Source organism: Echiichthys vipera, assembly GCF_963691815.1.
Source record: "Echiichthys vipera genome assembly, chromosome: 9".
Taxonomy (NCBI): domain Eukaryota; kingdom Metazoa; phylum Chordata; class Actinopteri; order Perciformes; family Trachinidae; genus Echiichthys; species Echiichthys vipera.
The window spans coordinates 15,138,298-15,151,705 of record NC_139834.1 but is presented as its reverse complement, the minus strand read 5'-3'; the positions used below and the strand labels follow the sequence as shown (position 1 = coordinate 15,151,705).

The 13,408-nt window shown below is 40.6% G+C and overlaps 2 protein-coding genes across 9 annotated transcripts in view; one reads left to right on the top strand and one right to left on the bottom strand.

Annotated features, from left to right (window-relative positions):
• parapinopsina (parapinopsin a) lies at nucleotides 1-1,906 on the top strand (the record flags this gene model as incomplete). Its single annotated transcript, XM_083920866.1, has 5 exons — nucleotides 1-334; nucleotides 849-939; nucleotides 1,027-1,264; nucleotides 1,374-1,616; nucleotides 1,766-1,906. 5 exons carry the CDS (start codon nucleotides 1-3, stop codon nucleotides 1,904-1,906), a joined length of 1,047 nt encoding a protein of 348 aa, XP_083776992.1.
• Nucleotides 1,907-2,501: 595 nt separating this feature from the next.
• Nucleotides 2,502-13,408, bottom strand: part of LOC310951821 (cyclin-dependent kinase 17-like) — a 44,980-nt gene continuing 34,073 nt past the window's right edge. For 4 of the 8 annotated variants that reach the window (XM_083920242.1, XM_083920246.1, XM_083920244.1 and 1 more), the window contains 8 exons: nucleotides 13,193-13,316; nucleotides 12,544-12,664; nucleotides 12,218-12,315; nucleotides 12,013-12,118; nucleotides 9,044-9,086; nucleotides 8,839-8,929; nucleotides 8,681-8,758; nucleotides 6,899-7,690 (listed from right to left, as the gene is read on the bottom strand). In XM_083920242.1, coding sequence (XP_083776368.1) covers nucleotides 7,587-7,690; nucleotides 8,681-8,758; nucleotides 8,839-8,929; nucleotides 9,044-9,086; nucleotides 12,013-12,118; nucleotides 12,218-12,315; nucleotides 12,544-12,664; nucleotides 13,193-13,316 — 765 coding nt within the window. In that variant the 3' untranslated portion in view covers nucleotides 6,899-7,586. Of the gene's footprint in view, nucleotides 5,297-6,898; nucleotides 7,691-8,680; nucleotides 8,759-8,838; nucleotides 8,930-9,043; nucleotides 9,087-12,012; nucleotides 12,119-12,217; nucleotides 12,316-12,543; nucleotides 12,665-13,192; nucleotides 13,317-13,408 lie in introns of those variants that run through there. The other 4 variants (XR_014593352.1, XM_083920243.1, XR_014593353.1 and 1 more) reach the window with 4 other exon arrangements.

Sequence of the window (13,408 nt, the reverse complement as noted above, 5' to 3'; positions counted from 1 at the left end):
ATGGAGCACCTCGCTCTACATGATGGAAACTCCTCATCGTCTCACAGCTCAGTCAACACAGAGCTCCTGTCTCAGACTGGCTACACAATACTGGCCGTAATCATGGGTGTGTTTTCCGTGGCAGGGATCATCCTCAATATTCTGGTGATCGTGGTGACAGTGAGACACCGACAGTTGAGGCAGCCACTCAGCTATGCCCTGGTAAACCTGGCCATATGTGACTTGGGGTGTGCTGTATTTGGAGGTCTGCCTACCACAGTAACCAGTGCCATGGGATACTTCAGCCTGGGACATGTGGGCTGTATGCTAGAGGGCTTTGCTGTTGCCTTTTTTGGTGAGTCAATTCATAGTCAGTATGCAATATTTTGTCTAAAACAGGAGTTTGCATGTTAAAGTGTTACACACAACTTGGTATGATCTAATTTGCACAGTGGTGGAAGAAGTACTCGGATGATTTACTTAGTAAACACTGATGCAGCTAAGTATGTGTTTCTTTGTTGTCATTTGTTGGTGTCTCTTTGTGGTTTGTTGTGTCTCTTGTGCAACTGCTAACAACTCGTAGACATCTGAAATGTGAAAAGAGGCGAGAACTAGACACTGCTGTTATATGAGCTAAAAATGTCAGGAACCAATCTCTAACAATCTTGTAAAGTAATTCTTAATGAGAAAAGGAATGAGTAATCATAACCATCAGGCTAAGGAAGTACCATGTTTCCCTCGGAAATGGCATAAAAAGGACATACTTAAAATTGTATTAACAGTAAGTATAGTACTAAAGTATACTTAGTTACTTCCCACCACTGTATTTGCGTTGTCATTAGGATCTTTACACATTCCTTCTTTTTCAGGTATAGCAAGTCTGTGTACAGTAGGAGTCATTTCTGTTGAACGCTACATAGTGGTGTGCTATCCAATGGGTGGTGTCCTGTTTCAGACCAGGTACAGATTTCACTTGGCAGCATCACATGGACTACAAAACTTTGATTGCTCCACTAGCATTTGACACACCACCTCTGTTGTCCTCAGACATGCTGTTGCGGGAGTGGTATTGTCCTGGCTGTGGTCGTTTGTGTGGAACACTCCACCTCTGTTTGGTTGGGGAAGTCATGCACTGGAGGGTGTCAAGATTTCCTGTGCCCCTAACTGGTACAGCCGGGATGTCGGGAACATGTCCTACATAATTATATACTTCTCCTTTTGCTTTGCTGTGCCTTTTTCTATCATCATGGTGTCTTACTCACGACTGTTGTGGACCCTCCGCCAGGTGAGCAATATTAATGTGGTTACCCTCAAGGATGAAAACATGAAGTGTACTGTGGTTGCTTGTAGCAACATCACAATAAAGTCTTTTTGCTTGGGATTTGGTGACCTAGGTGACCAAGCTGCAGGTATCTGAGGCTGGCAGCAAAAATCGTGTGGAGGTGCAGGTGGCACGTATGGTAGTGGTGATGGTGTTGGCCTTTCTAGTAACCTGGCTGCCATATGCTGCTATGGCCCTCGCTGTCATCATGGACTCAAGTTTATATATTGACCCCGTCATAGCTACCATACCTGTCTACTTGGCTAAAAGCAGCACCGTCTACAACCCCATCATATATGTTTTCATGAACAGACAGGTAATCCTCCGTCATGCACATTCATATTCACACTCACAAAGAAAGGGAATTTAAGTATGTATAATCTCATATCTTTAAATTCCCTTTCTTAATAGTGTATGCCTTAAATTATGATTGACCATGTGCTCTGTGTGTGTGTGTGTTTCCAGTTTCGAGGATATGCTGTTTCCACTGTCCTGTGTGGATGGAACCTGCGTGCCTCAGATCCACAGATTTCTGAGAACGAGTCCACGGTTGCTTCAATAAACAAGAGCCAAAGAGTCTCACCTAAACAATCTTTGAAAGAATAAAAGTGTCAGCACCATCAGAACCACTTTCAACCGCGAGGCAACCCCCTCTGCACCGGACTGCAAGTAAACATTCATTTCACAACTTTAAGAACATATCAAAACCATAATAGACACAGACGAATATGGATGCCAGAAATGATGGCAGACGGCTGTACAAATAGTATAGTCCAGTTTAAAAAATATTTACCTTCATCCTTTTCATGACTTTGTCATCATTTGATTTTTCTTATTTACTCATTTCTTTTCTTATTTACCAATATGGGTCCTAGTGGACCTCAGTGAAAAGCATCCAATTGTATCTTATGCAGTTTTAACAGATAAAATAGATAGATTTGATCAAATGTTTGCCATGGGTCATAATTAAAAGCATCACACACCTCAACACAATATTGTTTACTGCCAAGGTCTTGTAATGGTAAACAATTATTGTCATGTAAAATGTAGTTGATGGAGTAATCTATCACACTAGATAGTGATATATTTTCAAAGAATTTATGACAAGAAAGAAAAAGGAATTACATGATTTTTTATTTTTTTTTATAAGGTGTACACATCCCCTTTGCTTCTTATGGTCTGTGCTCAAACATGGTACACACCCCTCGCACACAAACAGACCTTTGTCACCTTTATATGACTTTTATGGCTTTCATTGATAAAAATCAAAATAATCAGTGTGTTATACTCCTTAGCAACATGATACTTCACTCTAGCCTTTTGGATCCAGCATGTTAAACAGCAAGAAAAAAAAAAAAACGTCATCATCATCATCAGTCAAATCTCACAGTTTGATCATTCACAGTCATGTCTCCCTCTCTATAGAAATACAAATTCAATCATATTCATCCTATTACCTTGGCTTTTTTATTGATTACAGAAATATTGCTATGACTTTCTTAAAGGAAAAGCAAAAAGCCAGAGTGTGAATAGCTGTATCAAACCTGTACATGTTTATATATATACAGAGTGAGGGATCATCTATGTACATGCTACATACTGTCACACTCTGGGTAAATAAGTAGTCCTACTGACAGGCGAAGATGTGGGATCACTTCACCCTTTGTGAATCCATTTCAGAAAAAGATGCAGAAGTGACCCGAGGTCGGTGCCTGAGGAACAGGAAACTCCAATCTACACTCACAGGCCATCTCGTAAGATACAGTACATGTTGACATGTCAACGGATTGGTGTGTGAAACAGTTGTGTGCTTGAGCATCTGGTGCTTGTAGGATTGACTTTGGTCCTGTTGTTTCTGGCAGCCTGTAACAATATCAGCATGAAACAATGGAGTGTTTCAAGTCCTGCTAAATACTTGGAGATGTTAGCGCCCAGTTATACGTGCTATGTTAACAGCTATAACTGTACTATACCTCGAAGTTGAGTCAGATTTGTCATACAAGCTATCTGGTCCCAGTGCTGGCAGCACATGCCACTGTTGCTGAATATTGTTGTCGTTGTCTTCATCTTATTTAAGAGTACACTCTCCGGACTCATTGAGGAGCCACTACAGGTTAATGTGGTGGTGTAAAAAAAAAAAAAAATGTAATAAGGTCTTGCCCCATGCACGATTTAAACCCACTGGAGGTATTACTTTTCCAGCAGCAGCTATTTCACATACCAACTGAGTGTTTAATACACAAACATGCTTGAAGAAGATGGCATGTAATAACATGGGTAAGGTAATCACTAAACAGCAACATCATGGTCAAATTAACAGAATGACACAGAAGACAGGCTGATGCTGGGAAATGACTGCTTCACATATAGTTTGAACCAGCTTTAAAAAAAGGGTTTCAGGCCATGTTCCAGATACTCTGCTCTACTGGGGAGACATACAAGACTGGCTGTACCTCACAGCATCCACAAAACGACAATAGCAATAAGTCCTGAGCTCAAGGAATGTGCAACACGTCCCCAGCCAGTCGCCACACTGTTCGGGTGGGAACACAGTAAAGACTGAGAACAGCATCCTGGAATTATCATTTCTTCTGACAAGTAAAAACCATGATCATATATACAGATTTAAAATAAAAAGAAAGAAAAAAAACGAGTAAAAATAAATGCAAGTGGAGTTGGGTACGAGAGGTTTGGGGTTGTTGAATGGTGATCTGAAGAGGTAAAATCAGGTGCAAAGAGTTTCAACATCAACACCTGTACATCACACATCAAATCAAGACAACTTCTGAGTCAAGGCAAAATAGGAAAGGGGGTGTCTAAGCGTAAGCAGGGGATATTTGTACACTTCCTTTACCACTCTGTCTTTACAGATTCCCCTCATGTGTACTGAAACAGAAGCGTCTCGCAGCGTAGTGTTCTTTACAGCATGTGAGCGTGTGGCAAATTGTCGACTACTGCTTTGTGAGTGTTTTTAATTGTAGTGTAGCATAGTGTCCAATTCCATCCATGGAGGTAAATGCATGTGTCCTATATGGTTAGTGAGTTTTTTGGTTTGTTATTTTGATTCTTCTTCATTCTAATATCTAGCATGTACTTTACATCCTACTCTGCTCGAGTGACTGATGAGGTAACGTTATGACAGCCACCCTGACCTCTACTGGACAATAAGGTGCTAAAGTTTATCTCTGTAAACTCCAAGGATTTACACACACTTAACTTTCAAGTGAATAGTGTGTGTGTGTGTGTGTGTGTGTGTATGTGTGTATGTGTGTATGTGTGTATGTGTGTATGTGTGTGTGTGTGTGTGTGTGTGTGTGTGTGTGTGTGTGTGTGTGTGTGTGTGTGTGTGTTAGAGATCATGTAATAAAGGGCCGAGAGGTTAGGCGAAGGTTTAGGTGCAATATTCAGAGTTTGGATTCAGGCTGAGGCGTGTTATGAAAGAAGCAGAGTTCTACACCTCAGTCTCTTTATGTACAACAACAGTCTGGAGGAAAAAAGTGTAAGAGAAAATGACAGGTTTCCTCTCTCCCTTTGCCTTTGAATCACATCTACTTCTCACTCCTTCTTCCTCACAGCTCACAGATGCAGCAAGTTCTTTTCAAAAACCAAGTCAATCCATGTCCTAAATGCTGTCCTCTTCTGGACAGCAGCGGTAGTAGCAGCAAGGAGAATCTTGTACTCTCCCACCTTCTTCCAGCATTACCGCATTTCTCTAATTTTTTCTGTCTTAAGGGTTGAGCTTGAGTCTCTACTTTTTTTATTGTACGGATTCTGTCATTTTGCTCTTCCATGTTGTTGTATGGGTGTTTTCTTCTTCAGTGTGTGTGTGTGTGTTTGGATTTATGTAGCATGGTGTGTGTCACTCCTTCGGTGTGTGTGTGGCAAGGTCAGTGAATGTATGTCTGACAGGACAGCTCCACAGGTCACTGTCCTCCTCACCTCAGCGTCCCCGCCAGCACTAAAACAACACACTCTGCCTCCTGCTCTTCCCCTGGGCTGAGAGAGAGAGAGGGAGAGAGAGAGAGAGGGGGAGAGAGAGAGAGAGAAGAGAGAGAGAGAAAGAGAGAGTGAGATGATACAGGGTTTGGATTTCATTGGACGCACAAACGCACACCACCACACCAACAAATTCCACTCCATGCCAGCAGCACAAAATATACACTATATGACTAAAAGAAGCAAATTGTCCCATCTGCAGACCTGGAACATCAAATGTTTGGATTTCTTTTATTTTTTATGAGGTAAATGATTAAGCAATTATTAAAATACGTAGTTGACAATGTATCTTCTGTCATTTAACTGATTTTTGCAGCTTTAGACACACAAATATTTCACATGTGATCTTTGAACATCTTGTTCCAAAACCATGGGCATTAATAAGCTGCCAGGACAGCATCCACTCTTCTGGGAAGGCTTTCCAGATTTTGGAACCTGGTTGCAGGGATTTGCTCCCATCAGCCACAAGAGCTTAGTGAGGTCGGGTACTGATGTTCAGCGATAATGTCTCACAGCTCTAATTCATCCAAACAGTGACTGATGGGGTTGAGGTTATGGCCCATATTGCTCAATCTGCTAATAGTGAAATTTTAGGCTTGGATTTTGGCAAATGATTAAAGTGTAAATCCTTCACTTTATTCAAACTTAAAAATAAAATATATTTATTATATTTCTTTTGGTCTAAAAATACTCTAGAGGTTGGGTAAGAGTAGATCTTAGACGACAGACACAAAAGAGAAATAAAGCCCTTTCTGAGATGTGTTTTGTACACAATGTGATGACTAATATGTTAGCTGGAGCAAAACTTTTATTTATTATTATTTAAATGTTTTGTCATAGATGCAAACAGCAGGACTAGAAGATTAACAATCATTATGTTTGAATGTTTCATGCATTTTCATTGTCTGCACTTATTGTAGTGCTAATTTCCCCATAAAAGGTATTTCTCTATTAACAGTAGTCGGTTTCCTTTTTGTTCCCAGTTCAGGCTATTTTCTATTATTTCATCTCAATTCATATGTTTCAATAAGTCTCAACATTACACACAAATAAAATGTGATGGCTTTTGCGGAACAACTGTCACTGAGAAAATGTGGGAGAGAGCTGAACAAAGGGACTGTAGTCATCGGTTAAATCATGATGTTTGATTGGTTCTTCCTCTCTAAGCATACACGAGATTAATCATGTGATCATTTGCAAGCTTAAAGGGGAACTAGCCCATTTTTTAAAGTCAAACATGGTCTGGTGGTAAGGCAGTCCAAAAACATTAGAAAACATTTTCAAAATCCAAAAGCTAAAGTGCAAAAAGTATAAGTATAAAATCTGGAGCTGCTACATGAATACATTGAAAATAATGTCATAGATGACACTAAAAGCACCCAGAGGAACGTTCTGAGTATATTAGGTGTCTTTTTTTTTTTTTAGAAGTTTGATAAAACAAAGGGCCCAGGGCTCTGTGTAGGTCAGCCAAATACAAAACATTGTTTATGGATCTGGGTTTGTGCACAAGACTGTTGGTATGTTGAAAACTTTCCCCAATTTGTTGCAAGCTAATGTCTGAAATCCCCAGATGAGAATTACACAAAATGTATGTTTGAGGACAGATACTTTTGGCCATATAGTGTAGCGAAGGTGTCAACAATGCCAAGACAACTGGATCATATAGTTTTATAACCTGTAACACTGTGTGTAATCTTATGTTGCTGAAGCTAAACCATACTCACCAGTAACTGTAAAACACAGCAGTAAAACAAACGCATCATATCCATGCTGATAGAGAATGCAACCCACAACCAACCAAACGCACACTACACCAAACCCTCACTTACAGACTCAACAAAAAGGCTACATCTCTCGCTGCAGAAACCTAAACAGGACTGCAAATGAAAATAATCAAATTACTTGATCCCTGTTCTCTGATCTCATGCCTTTTCTTTTCTGAATATAACGTTGCCCCTTTCATACCTGACATAAACGCTGGGAGTGGCTCACTGAGAAAAAGAGGATTAGGTAAGTGAAAGCTGAGATGGTGCAGGGCTTGAAATGTGAGGGATGAGAGGACAGGCTAAAGGGATGTGAGTTGAAACGTGTAACAGATAATACAAAGTATGTTTTTTTTGGTTCAGGGAATGCAAGGAGGGAAGTGAAATGTACCAGCATGTAGTCCAGTTCAGCAACTGTGAGAGACATACATTTAGTGCAAATGGACAGAAGAAAAGAGGCCAAGGAGGACAGAACAGAAGACAGACAGAATTAAAGAGACCGTATTTACCAGAACGGTAGGGGCCACTCAGCCAGTGGAAGTGGAGGAGAGATTGTGACTCTGAGCCCTGGGATTGGCTGCTTCTCTCTGGAAGTACTGCGAGGGTGCGGAGCCTAGCTTATGGGCCAGCGCTTTTTAGGGTTAGGGGAGGGGGGGGGGGGGGGGTTTGGATAATTGAGGTGTTACGGAGAAGTTGGAGTAGGGCACAGAAGGGAGATAGAAAGAATTAAGGAGAAGATGAACATCCCGAAAGACGAGAGTTTAGGGTACCAACAAAGAGAAGGGACAGTTTATCACAACATGACAGAGGCAGCGGAAGCAGAAAGACAGAGACAGACAGACTGTGATAGAGACAGAAACACTTCAATAAATCTAAGCAAATGTCAAAAAGGAATATCAGGTATGCACAGTTAATGTTTAGTGGTTGAGACAAAGATTTGTAGTAATGTAACTGAGTGCTAAGTGAATGGTTTTTCATTCTACTTAGTTTAGTCACCAACTGTATATGATGGGGACTCAATAGTTGGCCTGATGACCTTTCAACATCTAATGGTTGAATTTAGAAGTACATTTTTGAATTGTAATGACTGCATCTACTTTTAAACAGGACAGCTCTAAGCAATGATGTAAGACAGTGGCTTAAAAATGTTTGGGAACCACTGAGTTAAGGGATCACCAAGGCTGCTACAATTCATCCTGAAGGGGACACGAATACCAGTATCACATTTCATGGCAATCAAACCAACAGTTGTCAAGACATGTCACTCTAAACCAGAGTATCATCAAACTCATTAGGATTCATCGTCTGTGAAACATTACGTTTAGTCTATTTCGAACATGTAACAAATAAAAACAAATAACCACGAATGTCTGCACAAAATTTCATGGGCATGTGCTTAAGTGTAGCGCAGTAGCTGTTGTAAAAGGAGTTGAAATACATGTGTGAGCACATAGTGACATGAGAGACAACATAAAGCAAACAGAGAGGAAAAGAGAGGAGGAGGAGGAGGAGGAGGAAGATGACAGGGATTCAGACCTACCTAAGACATACTCTCAATTCTCACAGATAATTCCTAATGTTCCGATTTTTCCCCTCTGTTTTTCTATCTAGGAGGACTTACTTGACTCAGGGTAGACTGAGGATCTCTTCCCTGGATCTTTCTGGAGCTGAATTCCTTTTACAGAGAAGATGGATGCAGCTGAAAGCAACAAAGGGTTGGTGAGACAGTGTTTGTACAGTACATGTGAACATTCAATATGTCAGACCGTGTTTACTCACTGTCAGCCAGTGTCTGAACCTGCTCCCCAAAACATTTGAAGTATGACTGTCTGAGAGCATCCTCAGCTGATACCCGCTTCTTTGCTTCAAACTACAGACACAAGGGTGGATAGAAACACAGCATTGTTAATTTTTTAATCCAGTGCAGGTGGTGTACAAGTAGGTGTACAAACTGTGTGTCATCATTATGAGCAAAGTCGGTTACCTGGAGAAGCAGTGAGAGCAAGTCGTGACCATCATTGTCTATCCTGTTTCACAGAAAGCAAGAGTTCAGAGGAAGGGAAAGTGACAGAGAAAGGAAGTTGAGTGTAACTGCAGTCAAATGCTGACCTAAGCCAGATGGAGCAGCTTAGTGTTCTTGCCATTTCAACAGAGGCGGAAACGCTTGACCACAGGTAGGCCTACTATTGATCAATTCTTATTTTATCTAATGTATCAGTCACTTAAAGGATGTGTTCACAATACTCAGGTGCCCATATGAACATTGCAACTAGTTTTGCTTTCCATAATAATTCCTCCTGTTCAGTGTAAGTGATGTGGTACAAAATCTGCAGTCCTCGTTCTGTGTAAAAATACATTTCAGAATTTAGATGAAGTGAATTTAGAAAGCAAGTGCTTACCTTCAAAAAAGGAAAGTCTCCAAAACCTCCAGCCATTACCACAGCCTTGTATTGTCTCTAGGAATTGCCTCGCTATTATTTCTGTTCCCTTGTGTTCCTCTGAAGAAGAGTGATTTTTAGTTGATTTGTTTGGTGTTTATAGCCACATCTGTTTCCTTTGTTTATTCCCTTGTTCGTACTGACGAGTATAGGTTTTGGTAGCCTATTTATTTATTGCTCTGTCCAAAGAGGATACCCAGTGTGTCGGAATTAAAGCCTGCATTAATCGTTCCCTGACTGCATGTGAGTCCTCCTTTTGCCCAGGCCTTACATCCACATGATTTGATTAACTTCAGGTAGTCTCGTTGAGACTGGGATCTATTTTTCAAGAGAGACCTGTGTACAAAAATCATATATATATACAGTGAAGAAAATAAGTATTTGAACACTCTGCTATTTTGCAAGTTCTCCCACTTAGAAATCATGGAGGAGTCTGAAATTGTCATGGTAGGTCCATGTCCACTGTGTGAGAGATAATCTAAAAAGAAAAACCCAGAAATCACAATCTATGATTTTCTAACAATTTATTCGTGTGATACAGCTGAAAATAAGTATTTGAACACCAACGTTAATATTTGGTAGAGTAGCCTTTGTTTGCAATTACAGAGGTCAAACGTTTCCTGTAGTTCTTCACCAGGTTTGTACAGACTGCAGGAGGGATTTTGGCCCACTCCTCCACACAGATCTTCTCTAGATCAGTCAGGTTTCTGGGCTGTCGCTGAGAAACACGGAGTTTCAGCTCCCTCCAAAGATTTTCAATTGGATTTAGGTCTGGAGACTGGCTAGGCCACTCCAGAACCTTGATATGCTTCTTACGAAGCCACTCCTTGGTTTTCCTGGCTGTGTGCTTTGGGTCATTGTCATGTTGGAAGATCCAGCCACGACTCATCTTCAATGATCTGACTGAGGGAAAGAGGTTGTTCCCCAAAATCTCACAATACATGGCTGCAGTCATCCTCTCCTTAATACAGTACAGTCGTCCTGTCCCATGAGCAGAAAAACACCGCCAAAGCATGATGCTACCACCCCCATGCTTCACAGTAGGGATGGTGTTCTTGGGATGGTACGCATCATTCTTCTTCCTCCAAACACGCTTAGTGGAATTATGACCAAAAAGGTCAGTTTTGGTCTCATCTGACCACAAAACTTTCTCCCATGACTCCTCTGGATCATCCAAATGGTCATTGGCAAACTTAAGACGGGCCTTAACATGTGCTGGTTTAAGCAGGGGAACCTTCCGTGCCATGCATGATTTCAAACCATGACGTCTTAGTGTATTACCAACAGTGACCATGGAAACGGTGGTCCCAGCTCTTTTCAGGTCATTGACCAAGTCCTGCTGTGTAGTTCTGGGCTGATTCCTCACCTTTCTTAGCATCATTGAGACCCCACGAGGTGATATCTTGCATGGGGCTCCACTCTGATTGAGATTGACCGTCATGTTTAGCTTCTTCCATTTTCTAATGATTGCTCCAACAGTGGACCTTTTTTCACCAAGCTGCTTGGCAATTTCTCCGTAGCCCTTTCCAGCCTTGTGGAGTTGTACAATTTTGTCTCTGGTGTCTTTGGACAGCTCTTTGCTCTTAGCCATGCTGAATGTTTGGGTCTTACTGATTGTATGGGGTGGACAGGTGTCTTTATGCAGCTAACGACCTCACACAGGTGCATCTGATTCAGGATAATACAGTGGAGTGGAGGAGGACTTTTAAAGGCGGACTAACAGGTCTTTGAAGGTCAAAATTCTAGCTGATAGACAGGTGTTCAAATACTTATTTTCAGCTGTATAACACAAATAAATTGTTAGAAAATCATAGATTGTGATTTCTGGATTTTTTCTCTCACACAGTGGACATGGACCTACCATGAAAATTTCAGAGCCCTCCATGATTTCTAAGTGGGAGAACTTGCAAAATAGCAGAGTGTTCAAATACTTATTTTCTTCACTGTATATATTTACACTTTAAGCAAAGACTGATGCAAAGACAATTCACAGACACACATTGTACATTTTCACAATTAAGAAAAGCATTTACAATTGTGACTGGAAATACAATATTTTAAAATGTTGAAGTAAAATAAGAGAATGTAACTTTGTATGTAACGTCATCTTTTTTGGAGCTCATTCAATTCATGCGGAGGGTAGTATTTTATCCTACTTTTTCCAAGTTCAGTGTGAAAAGGAAGTATAGCTCAAGTTAAACTGTTCTGTGACCTGACATAAGTATTGTATTTAAATGTAACTAGAGAGCAGAGTTAATGAGACAGCTTTTGCAGTAGAGCCCTATAAATAAACAACATAAAATTTTACTCCCTTCGGTTTGTTAAGGAAGACCATCCCACCTCTTTATATAAGATGCAGTGGTGAGTGAGAAATGAATCGCGAAGTCAACTTAGTTTGCTGTAGTCTGGCTGGTAAATAAAAACCTGTTTCAATGTTCATATGGGTGTATAAGACGAACTTTAAAACACACACATGCAGCTGTGGCTGTGTGCACATATACCCACAACTACACACCTGGGTGCATGGTTGACGAGGGGCTCTGCGTGGTATTGGGGAAAATTGTAGGTCTTAAACTCTTCACTGGTGGTGATACCAGGCCAGGTCTCTTCTGTAGGAGTACCTGGTGAAGATAAAGAGGATCAGTTGACATGTTATGTAGAGGGCACACACGTAAGGATGTCACACGAGCAAATGCATCTGCAATACACTGTTGTCTCACCGAGGATGCGGAATATGAGGTGAAGCTCATCCTCCACGGTCGATCCAGGGAAGAGAGGTCTGCCTGTGATCATTTCATAAAAGATGCAGCCAACACCCCTGGACAAAGGGACAGGAACAGTGAAAAATGACATCAAAAATCAAATGTGTTATATGTGTCTCCCCAGCTCACTATTTAAATGTTGAACCTTAAGTATGAATAACAATATGTTGAGTTTTAAAATGTCAACAGTGACAACAGCAAAAGAAAATTCGGAGGGGAAGCTTGGAGAACTGATAGAAATTAAGGTTTCTCTCTTTATCTCCAAACTGTGTGTGTTTACTCACCACATATCAATGGGTGTAGAGTACTCAGTGGAGCCCAGAAGCACATCTGGGGGTCTGTACCATAATGTCACAACTTCATTGGAGTAGGTCTTTGTAGGAACAGACTTGGCTCGTGCCAAACCTTAATTCAAACACAGAAAATGGCATTCATTTATGTAAATATTGCTTCATTTACCTAATTTTTGTGGTGTTGTTGGTCGTCTAGGAACTTTTTTGCTTTTTGACTGTTATACAACACTAGAGCATGTACAACAATATGTTTTGATTACTACCTAAGGAGGGCAGTGTTGAGCAGATAGTTGCTTCAAACATTGCTGTCCTGGTGGGTCTGAGGAGCAGCATGCTTTGGGGGCGGTGGTGGGGCTTGCTACTTTTTTATAAATATTTTGAATAAAATATTTACAGAAGAATTAGAGCATTACAAACCAATGCAAATCAAATTGGCTAATTGTAATAAGAAATATCTAGAAATGGGGGCTTTATCTACAACTTAAGTTCCAAGACAATCAACTCTTTTTCAGTTATACAGTAGTTCAGATGTGTTAATCTCTGTTTTTATTTTATTCTCCAATTAAAGGTATTATAAACGGAAAACAAGATGACAAGTCAGACAAATTTAGGAAGTGTCAAACAATATGCGGATATATACCAAAGTCTGCCAGTTTGAGCTCTCCTTTTTCATTGATGAGCAAGTTCTGGGGTTTGAGGTCTCTGTGGAGGACCTTTCTTCTGTGGCAGTACGCCAGACCTCGTAACAGCTGGAATAGGAATATCTGGGAAGAGATGACAACCGTATGACTTATCGTTACATACATGACATTATATTAAACATAAATAAACAACCGCGTAGTTTATTGTTACAGGA